Raw genomic sequence first — 14,572 nt, forward strand, 5'->3', positions numbered from 1 at the left:
GTGCAGTGCATTCAGTTTATAACAGATTATTACAGTACACAGCTCTGTCCCAGATTTTGATGAACCTTGTTATTTGTAATGCCTTTCAGTTCTGAGCTGAACAAAGTAGAAAGCCAATTGTGTCTCTAAAATGTTCAGGTCTTTCATTTAACTTTGCTGTACTTTGCACAGTACTGTATTTAAATGTATGTGTTTGATGTGTCCACGATCAAAAGTAATTCATTGGTAAACAAAGCATCACTGGTAAACAGTTACATTAAAGTACAAATACAAATAGATGTTCTTAGTTCACTTGTAACCAGTGATTCGCATACATTGTTTAAATTATCAAAAACTAAGCCTTTCAAAAAAACAAGTTCAATACAGTTTATATAGACACTGCTTAGGATAGTAAAATGGCCATGTATGCGAGCTACCGGTATTTAAAATTAGTAAAATAATGTACTTATTGGTGTTATACTTTCACTTTTATCATGTTACCTAAGTTTGACATTCTATAATTGCGCATGCGCATGAACTGTACCTTGGGAAATGTAGTTAGTAATTATGTTTTCAGACTACGAAGGCTATTTGAAAAATCATAGAAAAATGTCATAGAAAACGAGTGTATATGAGATGTAATAAACCTATGAATATTTATAGTTAATGCCTGTGCTATTGTACTGTATATGATATTATTAATATGCTAAACTTGAGGCTTTTTTTTAAATTGAATCTGCACATGTGAACACAAGCTTGTGTTTACGTTGCTGTTGCATGTGACAGTACGTTTCGCTGGGGTCCTGTGGAGGTCGGATAGCAGAGGTTGGTGCTGTTATTCCCGTCTTTTACATTTGAAATCACGAAAACAAGAAAACCTAGGCTGAATGCTGATGGCAAAGCTTGTATTATTAATACGGTTGTGAAATCGTTGTTGTAGTTTTGGCGTTACTATGGGGCATGTGATAATTACTTTATCGAGTGTTTGAAATGGTTGTTCAAATGGCACCCCTTTTCATCCGTTACAGATTGGACTCATTATTAGCAATACATTGTGTAAACATGTTGTAAAATAAAACTTTAAAAACATTTGGGTTATGCTGTTTTAGACAAGCAGTACGACAAGGTCATAAAATATTATGTAGCCAATCTACATAAAGTTCAATGTTTACGTTGTTACTTCCAAGAATACTTACAGAATGCCATTCAAATCACTTCCAGTACAAGGTAAAATTATTATGTGTGTGTATATATATATATATATATATATATATATATATATATATATATATATATATATATATATATATATATATAAAAATTGATATATGACTTTGTGATGATAATATGAGGACACAAGTTTGATATACTCAGTTATATCCTCATAAACTTGAGGACTCGCACCATACCAGATCGTTTTCATAATTGAAAGACGTGACATTACTTCAAGAATGCTGCGAACTTCCGGATTCTCTCACTTCACTAAGTACTGTGAATATTCAAGTATTCGCGTGTTAGGGTGCAAAAGACGAGGTCTGTTGATGAACTGTGGAAGATTATCTGGGTTAAATAATAATTTAAGTGTGGCATTTTCCAAGTCAGTTTTTCAAAGCTGCAGTGAAGCTAAAAGTCGTGTTTTTTCACTACCATACAGTTCTGGAGCAAGACATCCTGTTTCTGATACAGTGAAACATTTGGGTAAAAATAGTTTGAGTTATTCATTTCAAAACAAAAGGCCTTACTCCGAAGGTTCTTCAAAGCCAACCTCTACACCTCTAATAAAACTAAGAACTCGTCTGATTGTGACCTGTCTTTTGGGGGTTGGCATACTGGGCACGTGGTACTACCTGCACTCAGAGAAAGAGAAAAAGCTGCAGCTGCAAAGAATTGAACAGCTGAAGAAAGTAGCAATCGGACAGGGTGATTTTAACCTGGTAGATCACACCGGAAAGCCCAGAACCAAGAAGGACTTTTTTGGTCATTGGGTAATGATGTACTTTGGTTTCACGCACTGTCCAGATATTTGCCCTGATGAACTGGTCAAAATATCCAATGTGGTCAGCATATTGGATGAAGACAAGACACTTCCACCAGTACAGCCTATCTTTATTTCAGTGGATCCTGAACGGGATGATGTTGAGGCCATGGCCAAATATGTTAAGGATTTTCATCCACGTTTGCTTGGGTTGACGGGGACCCCTGAGCAGGTCAAAGAAGCAGGGAAAGCCTACAGGGTTTACTACAGCACAGGACCCAAGGATGAGGATAATGATTATATAGTTGACCATACCATAATCATTTATCTTCTTAATCCTGACGGACTGTTTCTGGATTATTATAACAGAAGCAAAACTGAAGAAAATATTGCAGAGAGTATCAAAAAACACATGAAAACCTATGTAAAGTTGTTTACTTAAAAAAAAAAAATCCTGTGCCCAGAAAGTTTCTGATAAAATATATAATTTCAAAATGTAGTGTCTGCCTTTAGAATGTAGGTGAACATCATTATTGGCACGGATCATCCAAATTAATTTGATACAGCCGGCAAACCCTAACTCTTTGAATAGTGCTGTTTTCATGGATACATTACCTTCTTAATACTACGACACTGCTTTTAAAATAAAACTTTTTTTTTTTCAATTCATTATTTTTTACTTTCAAAAACACTTAACTGGTACAGCGTTAATACATATTTGCCAGAATGATACATGTTCATGTATTTATTTTAAACTGTTTCATTGTTTTAAAAAAAAGAAAGATAAAGTAATGGTAAAAATAAATGATGTAATCCAATGTTCAGTTTTGTAAATACAGAGTTCAACTTCAGTGCTGTTATTTTGATTGGAGTAATTGCAAGATGCCCAAATAAAATAAATCTTAGAGTATTTTTGGTCAATACCAGGAAAAATAAAAATTGAATCTCTATCCAAATTTGAGCTATTATCAATAAGCAAGTTTTCATCCAATAGGGGTCCCCAAAAGCAAGTAAGCTAACATGTCTAGTGCCAAATAGTGTTTGTTTTTCTAAGACCAAGACCCTGGAGAAAGTGATGCAGTGTGAATCCAAAAGCAGGCCACCAGAGGTGAAAGTCTTATGAAAAGACATGGAAACAAAAAGTAAACTCCCTTTTAACAATTAATGTATTACATTTATTAATTGCGTTTAACTTAACTTAATCCTGAAGTAAACAAATACAAATTGCCATCAATATACAGTATTTGAAAGCAATACCACATGAAATAATCCATTTAATATTTTGCTTATTTAGCCTTAGCTCATTAGCCAAAAAATAGCGAACATGTAGCCCCAGTTCATTGAATGGATCCAGCTCTGCGGTTTCGCTACCATTTGATTTTAATAGTAATTGTTAAAAAAACGTAATTAGTAATAGGCCTTATAACAATATAATACAAATGGTTTACTGCCACACAATTCAAACTAGTAATGTACAGCAGAAACATTCTTTAAAAATCATCAAAACTGTATGGTATTATTCACTACCAAGGTTACAATTGCCAGCCACAGCAAGTTAAAAAGAAATCCTTTGTAGCTTTTATTATGTTTTGTAGTACAGGTATAATAATTATACATTCAGCACCGAGCTGAATATGGTCATTCTTCTACATAAAACTACTGACAAGAAAATTGCCATTTTATTCATGTTTTTCTGTTTTTGTGAAATAGATGCAAGTAAGGCATATTTATTGGAGTAAAGAAAGAAAAGCCAATTAGCCTATAAAAAAATAATAATCTAATCAGTGCAAGGCTCAGCATATATATATTGTTTTATATATATAAGTACATTCATAAAATACAAAGACCTTGAAATCATATATTAAGTCTGTGGTATAGGAAATGCAAGTGTAGTTACTTGCTTCAGTGAGCTTTCATGTGGGAGCATTTACCTGGTTGCATGTCCATATTTTTTTGAGAAATTTAGAAGCTTCAATTTATTGACTTATCAATGCATTTCCTAAAAACTTAAATCCAATAAACACCAATGTGTCCATAGTTCCACTGGGATCAGAAATCAGTAAGGGAAGGAGCAGCATATGTTTGAAATCTTTCATGTGCTCGCTGTTTGCTTAGCAGGGTTAGTTCCATGGAATCAATAGATTCATATAGTCCTGGTTTTTTATCTATCTTTACTGTGCAGTCGTTCGCCTAAATAAAAGAAGAAACAAACATGGTAAAATTTAGGAAGACAATTCTAGCTGCAGTATAAGTTATTAAAAAAAAAAACAGATGCTTTATTAATTATTCATTATTACAGAGATTTGGAGGTGAACTATACATCACAACTGATGCTGTAGAGTCACTTACAATAGGACCTCGGTTTTACATCTGAACCAGGAACTTCCTGGTATTAGGCCTTTTTAACCACTGGTTACTGGCCAGTCTTACATTTGTGTACATACCAGTTGCAAAGATGCCAGCTTGTAGCGGCACACTTCAAACGCTTCCTTCCCCTTCACAATGCTAGCAAACGTGCGTCTCTCTCCCACTTGGCTGAAAGCATCCACAATCTTGTCCCCGTAGTCATGGATGTCAAAGGCTACTCTTTCTTCCTGTGTAGGATAAATGTGAAGCCTTGTCTCATTCACCGCTTTACACATCAGATGATAACCTCCAGTGTGCATCTCAAATCATTTGGTCCCTTTAAACCCACCATAACTAGTGCAAGCCTTACTCTGTACAAAACCTTATGCACCAAGTACAGAGGCAAATTAATGATAATGTATTATTGTCTAATTGTAGATACATTTATTTAAAAACTGGTTGTAGGTTAAGGACTTAAAAAAATTAAGCAATTTTTTAAAATTTATTTATGATGCATTTAGCGTACTTATGAAGCCATTTTTTACCTATAGCATTATTATTACCTGTTCAGTTAGCTGTGGGCCCATCTTGTCTTCCCAGTCTCTCACTCTGATAGATAGAACTGTCTCTCGTGCATACTTCTGGGAGTTAGCAATAAACAGATCCTGGGAAAACACATCAGGATATAGGAATTTTGGAATTTGGACAATAGGCTGACAAAGTTAATAGTGTGCTTTTCTTTTATTGACGCTACTACACTTCATTACAGTGTATTACTATATATAAATTTATGGAAGTACCACCATTCATTCAGACAAAATTAATCCTTTCACCCTTACTAATTTAAAAAAAAAAAAAAAGTTTTTGTGTACACACCACATTTCTGCGGACCAGATCCTCGTAACTCAGCCTTTCCTCCTGGGGCTCTTCAAATAAAATAAAAAAAAAAACAAAATGAAAAAATAAAAACTATCAAGGAAATGCATTTGTGTATAGGGCTTTCAGGTGATATTACAATTCTATATTATAAGGAGGTTTGAATTCTGATATGGAAATACTGAATTACCAGTAGCTGCCAGTCCCTCCTCGTCCAGTATTACTGCAGGGAAGTCTTGTGCCAAGTTTTCATGATCCGAGAAATCGTCTGAAGCAAGAGAAGATTTCATTTAATACAATTCACAACCAATAATAATAATAAATAAAACATAAGAAAGACATGGTACTTTACCTCCTCCATCATTATCAAGGTAATCATCATGTCTGTTGTCCTCAACTTCATTTTGTTCCTCTGCATTTTCCAAATCTTTATTCTGGTGCTCAGCAATCTCATTAGAAAATAATATCCCCTAAAATAATTGTGAAACTCTATAAATTGTACAGCACCAAAAGCTGCACAGTGCCTCACATGTTGATCAGATAAAATAAAATCAGAAACTAATATTTGGAACAGGATTGAAAACTGAATAAATGGTGGAAACACAAAAAAACATCAGGCAAAGACAACAATGAACAGACAATATATCTAAACATATCTAAACAAAACTTTAAGAGGAAAAAAAAAAAAGCAATTGTCCATTTTATTTCCCACTATTTACACACAGGTTTTGTTGTGTACCTTGACAACCACTAAATGTTTAAAACATTTAATGAAAACACACACCATTTTCTTTTGTATCTTCTTCTGTGCAATCAGCCTCTCTTTCATGTGCTTCCAATACAGCACCTCCATGTCTGAAAACAAAGTACTGTATACATTAATTGTGCAAATACTTACGCAACAGTTTGGAGAAATGTTACTAATCTTTGAGGATCCATTTATAGCAGTCCCTTACATTTTTATGTAAGATAAGAAAAGTACTTACCTGCAAATGTTGGTCCTTTTTTCTTACCCTTGACATCAGCACCTTCATAATCTAAAACAAGAATACAATAAAAAAAAAAAAAATACTACAGAAATAAAACACCTTCAATTACTTGGAAATTCTTTTACGTTAAGAATGCAGTCAAGTACTGACGTGTACCTACATGTCCCTGAGAACCATTTCCTAAAGTCCTGTAGCTTTGTGGGGCCTTTTCTTTTTCTATTGTTTCCAGTTGTTTCTTCAACACCTCGGGGGATTGTAAAATGCTTGCCTGGTAAAATACATCAGTAAGCTTTTTATTTTTAATAATAATAATATAATAATAATAATAATAATAATAATAATAATAAATAAACATTCATAGTAAATAAGTTATAATTTTTTAATTAAAAAATAAATTTATTATATATACACACACACACACACACACAAAATGTTATTTTAGAAGTGGCGAATTACTATATTTAAAAGTATTTACATCACTATTGTACAAGTATTCTGTTAATAGTCTTCCAATTTATGTCATCTTACCTTTTTTAAAGGGCTTGCCTTCTGAATTATTAAAAGGGTCAAGACTTCTCCATGGATCCAGGAATTCCTAAATACATAAAATTACCAAAACAGAAAGATATACTTATCCTATACCTACTCCAAACATAACACTTCGACCAGTTAATAACAAAGCACAGCAAAACCACTAGACTATAGTACATTGTAAAGCTTTGTTTCAGTTTATTTAAAGTGTTTATATTTGAGAATTAATTTGTTGCATGTTTCTTAGTACCTTTGGTTTCTCAGTCTCAGCTGGTGCAAGAGCCCTTTCTCTCAGCATATATCTGTCACTTACAGCCTACAGAAAAATAAAAACATTTAAGGTTACTGTACTATAAGTTAATACATTTCAAGTATCACGTTTTCTTTCTGATCAGTGCCCAGTATACAGTGCAGTGAAACTGGACATAGTTCATTATAAAAGGACATAGAACTACAGCCACCATATATACTGGCTAATGATGACATAATTTGTAACCTTACCTTTAAAAGCTTTCTGTAAACTTACCTGGCGTCTCTCAACGTGCTCTGATGGAGATGGTTCTACCTCAATCCCATTGCCCTCTGCAAGTGGAGGAAATGCATCGCCAGCATCACCATCATTGCAGTCATTATCTCCAGCGCCTACATACAAAAAAAAAAAAGAGAAATGAGAATGAAAATAAAAGTTGGGCATTAGCTTTACTTAGATAGCATTTATTGATGCAGTGTATTTAATAGAGCATGAAGAACTGTATGACTATTTGTGGCAAAGCGTAAGCCTTGCACAGTGAAATATGTAGTTTATTGTATGTTTTTGTGTTAATTGTTACAATTGATTTAATTGTTTAGCTGCTGTGGCGCTCCGCTGGGGACGATTACCGGTCTGCGTGGAGCAGCAGCTGAAAGCAATCAGCTGTTCCAGCAGGCAGGTGGGCGTGTCTCAGCGGAGCGTCAATATAAAAGCATGTTGATCGCTGTGATCGGGGCTGCTGCAAGGCCTGCCGTTTTCACGGCACCTTTTGAGTTATAGTTTGGGGTATTGTGTTTTATTTTGCACTTTTTGTACGGTTTTCTGTATCTGTCCTCTGTGCGTTACCATCGCTGGTAACGTCACATGACCGCCTTTATTTTACTTGTGTCGTCTGTGCGTTTTACCACGTTTGTTTTATTTTACTAATAAATCCTGCGCGCCTGTGCCGGCGTTTCAACACCAACCTCTGTCTCTCTGTATGCTTGAACAGCGGCTACCCACACGTGTGACCCGAGGAAGACCCTGTCACATATGGTGTCGGAAGTGGATTCCGCTGCATCCTGCCGAAGCAAGGCTAGATGGCTACAGAGAGACAGGAGGAGCAAACCCCTGAAATTTTTTGGGGGGGACAAGGGCAGACCGCAGGTAACCCTGAGGGGCTGCTGAAGGAGAGGGATGGAGCCGCTGTCCTTAAAGGCACTGGGAAGGAGCCGAGACATCCTGCCCGAACGCCAGAGAGGCCGAGGAGGGTCCGTTCCCGAGAGCTGCAGAAGGAGGAGTTCCGGTCCTGGAAGCTGGCGAGGGAGGAGGAGAGACTGCCTGCCCGGACGCCAGCGGGAGGAACTGCCTGCCGAGCGTCAGCGAAGGAGGACCTGTCGTTTGTGGGGGATCGTCTCAGAAGGAGGCGGGTCAATCCTCTGGAGAGGAGCCCCGTGAAGGGACACTTGTGGGTGTATTGTTGTTAATTATTGGTATGTGGATAGTGGTTGTATGTGTGTGCATGTTTATTGTTTACAGCCACCATATATACTGGCTAATGATGACATAATTTGTAACCTTACCTTTAAAAGCTTTCTGTAAACTTACCTGGCGTCTCTCAACGTGCTCTGATGGAGATGGTTCTACCTCAATCCCATTGCCCTCTGCAAGTGGAGGAAATGCATCGCCAGCATCACCATCATTGCAGTCATTATCTCCAGCGCCTACATACAAAAAAAAAAATCGCTGTGATCGAGAAATGAGAATGAAAATAAAAGTTGGGCATTAGCTTTACTTAGATAGCATTTATTGATGCAGTGTATTTAATAGAGCATGAAGAACTGTATGACTATTATATATATGATTACATTTGGGAAACCGCATTTTACAGTAGATTCCTACTCTACTGTATCTCTATCAAGTTAACAAACATAAAATGATTCAATAAAATCTAAAAAGAAAAAAATGTAAATGACTTTAAAAATGAAATATACATCATAAAACCAGAAGCTGTTTAGAGGCATTTCCCTATGCACTGGCCTTACCTCCTGGGTCTGAAAAGTTGAGAATCGGTAGTGGTGCCTCACTGTTGCTGGTCCCTGCTCGTAGGTTTCCATTTTCATCACCTAGGCCGACGACCAATACTAAAATTACAGAACTGAAGTATTAATAATAAATTAAGAAAAAATCCATAATAATGTTCCCACTTATTATGGAGTTTAGGACAAGTGTACACACCTACTCAGTCATATATAGTTTAGGATTTTAAGAATGACACACAGTTTTTCTAGATTTTTTTTTTTTTTTAATATATATATATATATATATATATATATATATATATATATATATATATATCACACCTGAAGCATTCCTGTTGTTCCCCTCCCTTAAAAACTCCCCTATAGGAGAGACTCCTGCCAGGTCCAGGACAAAAGCCCCATTGGCATGGGGTGTGTAAGTGTTCACCCTGAAATCCTTACAGCTTGCAAGGATTTCACCTTTCCGGCTGCAAAATAAACAAATATATTTTAGTTTTAAAAACAGTGAATTCTTTTTAGTTATTTGCTTATTATTGTGTAGTTTGTAAAAGAAATTAAAACCTAAAAGAGATATTTTTAACATTGCAAGTTTATCCAGTGGTGTTCTTGTTTATTTGTTCTTGGGCTTGGTCAATGGCCAGAACCTGCTTGGTTTGTTAACTAAACCTTGTATAAAAGTTAGTACTAATTTTACACCACTGTAATGCTAAAACATATATAATCCATACATATGTCAATAAAACTTTGCTCAGTTACACAAGAGAATTTTGTTCAACAAACATTTAGGGTGAAGAATATCTTAACATAAATGTAGCAGCACTACAACAGCTCTGACTCTTTGGAACTCTCTCCTAGCTCTGGTGTGTGATGCTCCCGTCGACGCTCGCTTTAAATCAACTCTCAAGACCCACCTGTTCTCTCTTGCTTTCCATCCTCTTTAAGCCTGTTATCTGCTATTAGCTGCTGTGTTGTTGCTACTTTTGCATGTATTATACTACTATAATGCCCTTTTCACTATATTTAATATATTATGCCTTTTTTACTGTATCATGTATTATGCATTTTTCTGTATTTAAAGTATTATGGATTTTCTTGTTGTTACTGCGTCTTGTAAAGCACTTTGTGATGGTAGTCCACTATGAAAGGCACTATATGAAATAAAGATTGTTTGATTGAAATGTAATATAATATCACACATAGTAAATACTATCAGAATATTTTCCATTTTTGTACCAGGTTACAATTCTATAATTGGTAGCACGATTACAGTTTTCTGCTTTTTTCTCTGTCTTGGTAACTGACTTTCTCTGAAAAAAACAAAGCAATGCAGTTGTAAACCTGTAAAGTGGGTTGTCCTTTTTCTCTGCTTCTTCGGGGGGCACTAAACCCATGGGAGTCAGTGGAACTACGTCCACAACCTGAAGATAAAAGTACATAAGAAAATAACCTGTTAATAATGTACACACAAACAAAACAAACAAAAAAATCACACCAATGATCAGTTCAACATCTGGTATAATTCACATAGAAAGGCCCAAACATATATTTTTGGAAGAGATTAGTCTAGGAAATACATTCTCTTTCAGAACCTTATATTAACTGCTACATGCAACAATATCCTTATTGCACGTTATTTATTGGTAGTTTTATACTGTTAAAATTGTTAAACTAAAACTTACATTGGGAGAATTATTTTTCCTCATGTCCATGTTTGATTTGTTGGTGCCACTAATGTCATCCAGTGAAAGAAACTGAAAAAATAAAAATTGCAATGAATTGACTTTGCTCAGCTTTATTAGGCTTTAAAGGGAAACTGTGCATCACCTATAGTTTTCAGAAGCTTTAACTTAATTTCTCACCTGTCTAATGTTACATTATGGTTGTTTTGTATGATTCTCAGTTGGTTCTGTTTAGATTATTACTTTTCCATGCTTACTAACTTTTCCAGCAAAAAAAATTCTGAAGACTCCAGATTGTGGAGATGTGCTGTATAAAGTGCAGTGCACTGAAAACCATTGGTGGAGCATTATGCTCTGTGCATTGACATGCTTCCCCACAATCAGCCCCGTGGAGTCTTTTTATAAGGTGTTTTTTTTTTTTTTTTTTTTTTTGCAGAAACTGTTGGTGAGCATGGAAAATAATCCTCAAAAAAAAAAAAAAAATACAGAAGGATATTAAAAAAATAAGAAATAAAAATTACCAAGTATCTCTAACAGTTCACTGATTCTGAACAGGTGCCTCGTGCATTTTTAAACCAGTTTTCCTTTCAGTTAAACCTTTTTTCCATTTAAATTGTTCCCTCTAATGTCACTATTTTGAAACTTTACCTCCTCCTCTTCATTTCTCTGTGCAAAGGTTGCATCTTTATCAACACCATCCACTCCAACAGATGCTGGTTGCTTGTCTCGTCTAAATTGTGGCATTGTGGGTAAAAACAAACAAAAAAAAAATGATATCATTCCCCTGTAAAACTAAATTGTTTTCCTCTTGCAAATCTCTGTAATCAGTTATATTTATTGTTCCATAAGCCAGTGGTTCCCAACCTTTGGTCTGGGGACTATGCACGGTCCCTGAAAAATTTCACAAACTGCAGTTTTAAAACTTGTACTATTTTGATCTGTGGGGATAAATAGCTAAACAAGTTTGAGATTCACTCATATATTCTTTTGGGAAACAATAAGACAGGGCTTCTCAAACTCGGTCCTGGGGACTGCCTGTGTCTGCTGGTTTTCATGCTTAATTAGACCTTTTTATTTGTTTTCAGCTCTTAAGTAGTTGCATATTTCGAGTTAGCTATAACATTGTATAAGTAACTTGAACGCTGGAACTGTTTAAGAGCTGAAAACAATTAATCAGGTCTAAAAATTATTAGTTCAGTTAAGGGTTTACTTAGGTGATTGAGAGCTCAGTTGGAATGAAAACCAGCACTCAGCGGGTCCCCCCAGTACCGACTTGGAGAACCCCTGCACTAAGGCGTTGCTTCATCATACTAGGTCAGGTTTAAACACTAAGTTTATTTCTGGTACCTACAAATTAACCAATATCTCAAAAAATAAAATAAAATAGTTGCTGTAAAAAAGAATATATTTCACCAGGGAATCAGTACCATTGCAAGAACACCATACCACTGTAATTAGAATTACTTTTTATTGGAGATGAAGTCCAGTGCTTGATAGACCAGGGAATAAAGGTATTCCACCTATTAAAAATATAACCAAGAAAATAATTTTATTCATGTGAGTTTTACAGAGAAGCTAAATAAGCAATTTGATTATTTCAGTTAACTATTACTATTCAAAACTATAGCCAACGCTACAGGATCTACACAAATATCAAAGGATAATCAAAAGTTTATTTGTAGATCTTGTCAAATGGGATAGTTGATAGCTTTAAAAAAAAAGTCTGCATTACAAATATAATGCTTTATTTTGCTACTCACCTTTTTGCTGTAAATACAGGCTGATCCTTGGATAAGTAGGGCAGCCTCTGCAAAGTTCATGGTTGTTTTACCTCCATCGAAAGAAATACAGATCTGATCTAACTGTGCAATAAAATAATTAAGGTCAACAACTGGAGTTACAAAATACAGTAGCCTGATGAAATCCTCCCAGCATAACAAGGAGTTAATTTATTCTGGTTGGCAGGTTTGCACTATCCCCCTTTCTGAACTTTCATTTTTCAATGTACAGTAACCATGTAAGCTTTATGGTATTTTCCCCATCCAACCCCTCTCAAGAGCACGAATTAGTATCTAATAAACATAGTCCTTAAGTTAGTACTGTTTTCTTCCACCGTTAACATATTCATTTATTTGACTATATTTACCCAGAAACCCCCGTTTTACCTCATGCATATATTCCCCAAGCTGCGCAGCCACATCAACCTCCCAGTTTTTTGTCATGTCCCTGATGGGCTGGAGGAGATGCAGGTATCTTGCTTCTGTTTCATCCATTTTCAACTACACAGAAATAGCCTAAGTATAACACAAAAAGAATGGTGAGAGCCTTTGTCGGTCAAGGTAACATTAACAATCGATCCACAATACCATGACTATCATTCATACGCGCCCATGGGGCTAAATCTGGTTAGTGTTTACTTCCTAGGGAGTACACGGAGAGAGAAAAAACGTGTTCACTGACAAAAAGAAATGATTGACTAGAGTAAGCGCAGTACTGTTCAAACAGTCAAAAAGTGTAATTAATTAGTCACTAGAATTTAAGCCTATATCTGTATTTGCATACGAAATTGTTGTGTCAATGCAACAATGAAAACACAGCCGGTTAAATAACATATATTGTGAACTAACAATAGTGTATCGACTAAGAATCAAGATTCGACTATATTGCTCACCCAAAAGAAAAAAATACGCTGCATTAAATCTGACAATGTGTATAACAAAAAACGAATTTACCTTTTTCAGTAAGACTTTACATCCAAACGACAAGCTTTATCGTTAGTCAACAATCTCCAGTTAAATTAATGAATTATCAACTAACTTTCTGTATGAATGTTTTACATTATTATTATTGAGTTGAATTCAAAACAACCACAACTCCGCCATTTTTGAATTTCCCGCGTGAGCGTGAAATAACAACGTCACCCACAGTCGTCAAGGTAACCACGTCAAAATAAAAGTTACTTGTAGATCTGACATGTGGTAAGTAAGTACAAACGACTGCAGTGCAAGCATTAAAATAGTTTACATAATAAATGACTCAAATAAAGAGATACAAAAACTGGTATTGTGTTATGCAGGCTCCCAGAAGTATCCCTGTAGAGTCAATATATAATAAATTAATAACTATGTCAATGATAGTGTTGTGGCCAATATCTGTTTTAAAAAAAGCGGACGAACACCTCAGCCGTTTTGTGTCAAAGTTTTATTTTTAATAAACATTCTAAGTGAATTCATCTTTAATGTGAGAAGCACAATCTATCATTACTTACCTGATAATATTCAATAATATTAACTATTTTAGCTAGAGACATTTTCTTGCGGGTTGATATCTAACCAGTTTTCAACAATCCTTTATTATTTTCACTACAGTACCTTCCTCATTTTGACCTTGGTATGAGTGGCAAAGAATTAGCCACTAGGTGGCGTTAGATCATTCTCCAGGGGTACAAATGAAGTAAGACGATGCTAAAGTTAGTGCAGTGGATTTATTGCATTCAAATGCTTGTAACACGCCCTGGAAATTTGTTCAGTGGTCTTAACTTTTTATGGCATTTGACAGAAATCTGGGGGTATGTTCAAAAAGCTATGTTTAAAGAAATTGACTCTATCCAAGCAATTTAGCACCAGTAGGTTATCCGGTGGTAAACTTTCAAAACAGTTTAGCATCAATTTTTAAGACGATTTGCACCCCTGATTATAATAATAATTATAGTAATTATAAAGCACAAGAGGGACACTGTTACAATTAGACTAAACAGGCAAAACCACACACACACAATTGCAAATACTGTATATATATATATATATATATATATATATATATATATATATATATATATATATATATATATATATATATGTGTGTGTGTGTGTGTGTGTGTGTGTGTGTGTATATACTTTGTTTTTTCTTTTCATCATTACTGGTTT

General features: G+C 35.2%; 2 protein-coding genes across 2 annotated transcripts; one reads left to right on the forward strand and one right to left on the reverse strand.

Annotated features, from left to right (window-relative positions):
• The first annotated feature begins 1,418 nt into the window (after window positions 1–1,418).
• Window positions 1,419–2,864, forward strand: LOC121319815 (protein SCO2 homolog, mitochondrial). The gene has a single exon (XM_041257659.1). It carries the CDS (start codon window positions 1,431–1,433, stop codon window positions 2,394–2,396), a length of 966 nt encoding a protein of 321 aa, XP_041113593.1. The 5' UTR covers window positions 1,419–1,430; the 3' UTR covers window positions 2,397–2,864.
• Window positions 2,865–2,963: 99 nt separating this feature from the next.
• LOC121319125 (condensin-2 complex subunit H2-like) lies at window positions 2,964–13,518 on the reverse strand. Its single transcript, XM_041256308.1, has 22 exons — window positions 13,379–13,518; window positions 12,812–12,940; window positions 12,407–12,508; window positions 12,111–12,166; window positions 11,295–11,376; window positions 10,647–10,718; window positions 10,306–10,385; window positions 9,289–9,434; window positions 8,971–9,069; window positions 8,463–8,649; window positions 7,223–7,400; window positions 6,947–7,012; window positions 6,694–6,760; window positions 6,326–6,433; window positions 6,163–6,213; window positions 5,961–6,031; window positions 5,529–5,646; window positions 5,367–5,444; window positions 5,177–5,226; window positions 4,864–4,965; window positions 4,399–4,548; window positions 2,964–4,144 (listed from the first exon to the last, which is right to left on the reverse strand). Exons 2-22 carry the CDS (start codon window positions 12,917–12,919, stop codon window positions 4,004–4,006), a joined length of 2,112 nt encoding a protein of 703 aa, XP_041112242.1. The 5' UTR covers window positions 12,920–12,940; window positions 13,379–13,518; the 3' UTR covers window positions 2,964–4,003.
• Between the last annotated feature and the right edge of the window lie 1,054 nt (window positions 13,519–14,572).

The sequence above is a fragment of the Polyodon spathula genome, chromosome 8, assembly GCF_017654505.1.
Source record: "Polyodon spathula isolate WHYD16114869_AA chromosome 8, ASM1765450v1, whole genome shotgun sequence".
Classification (NCBI taxonomy): Eukaryota; Metazoa; Chordata; class Actinopteri; order Acipenseriformes; family Polyodontidae; genus Polyodon; species Polyodon spathula.

Excerpts from the sequence above, each read along its gene's own strand:
- LOC121319815 (XM_041257659.1), top strand. The coding sequence starts at position 1,431 with ATGCTGCGAACTTCCGGATTCTCTCACTTCACTAAGTACTGTGAATAT.
- LOC121319125 (XM_041256308.1), bottom strand. The coding sequence starts at position 12,919 with ATGGATGAAACAGAAGCAAGATACCTGCATCTCCTCCAGCCCATCAGG. Across the intron at positions 10,719-11,294 it reads AGAGAAATGAAGAGGAGGAG|TTTCTTTCACTGGATGACAT; the intron begins GTAAAGTTTCAA and ends TTATTTTTTCAG. Across the intron at positions 4,145-4,398 it reads AGCTGGCATCTTTGCAACTG|GCGAACGACTGCACAGTAAA; the intron begins GTATGTACACAA and ends TCTTTTATTTAG.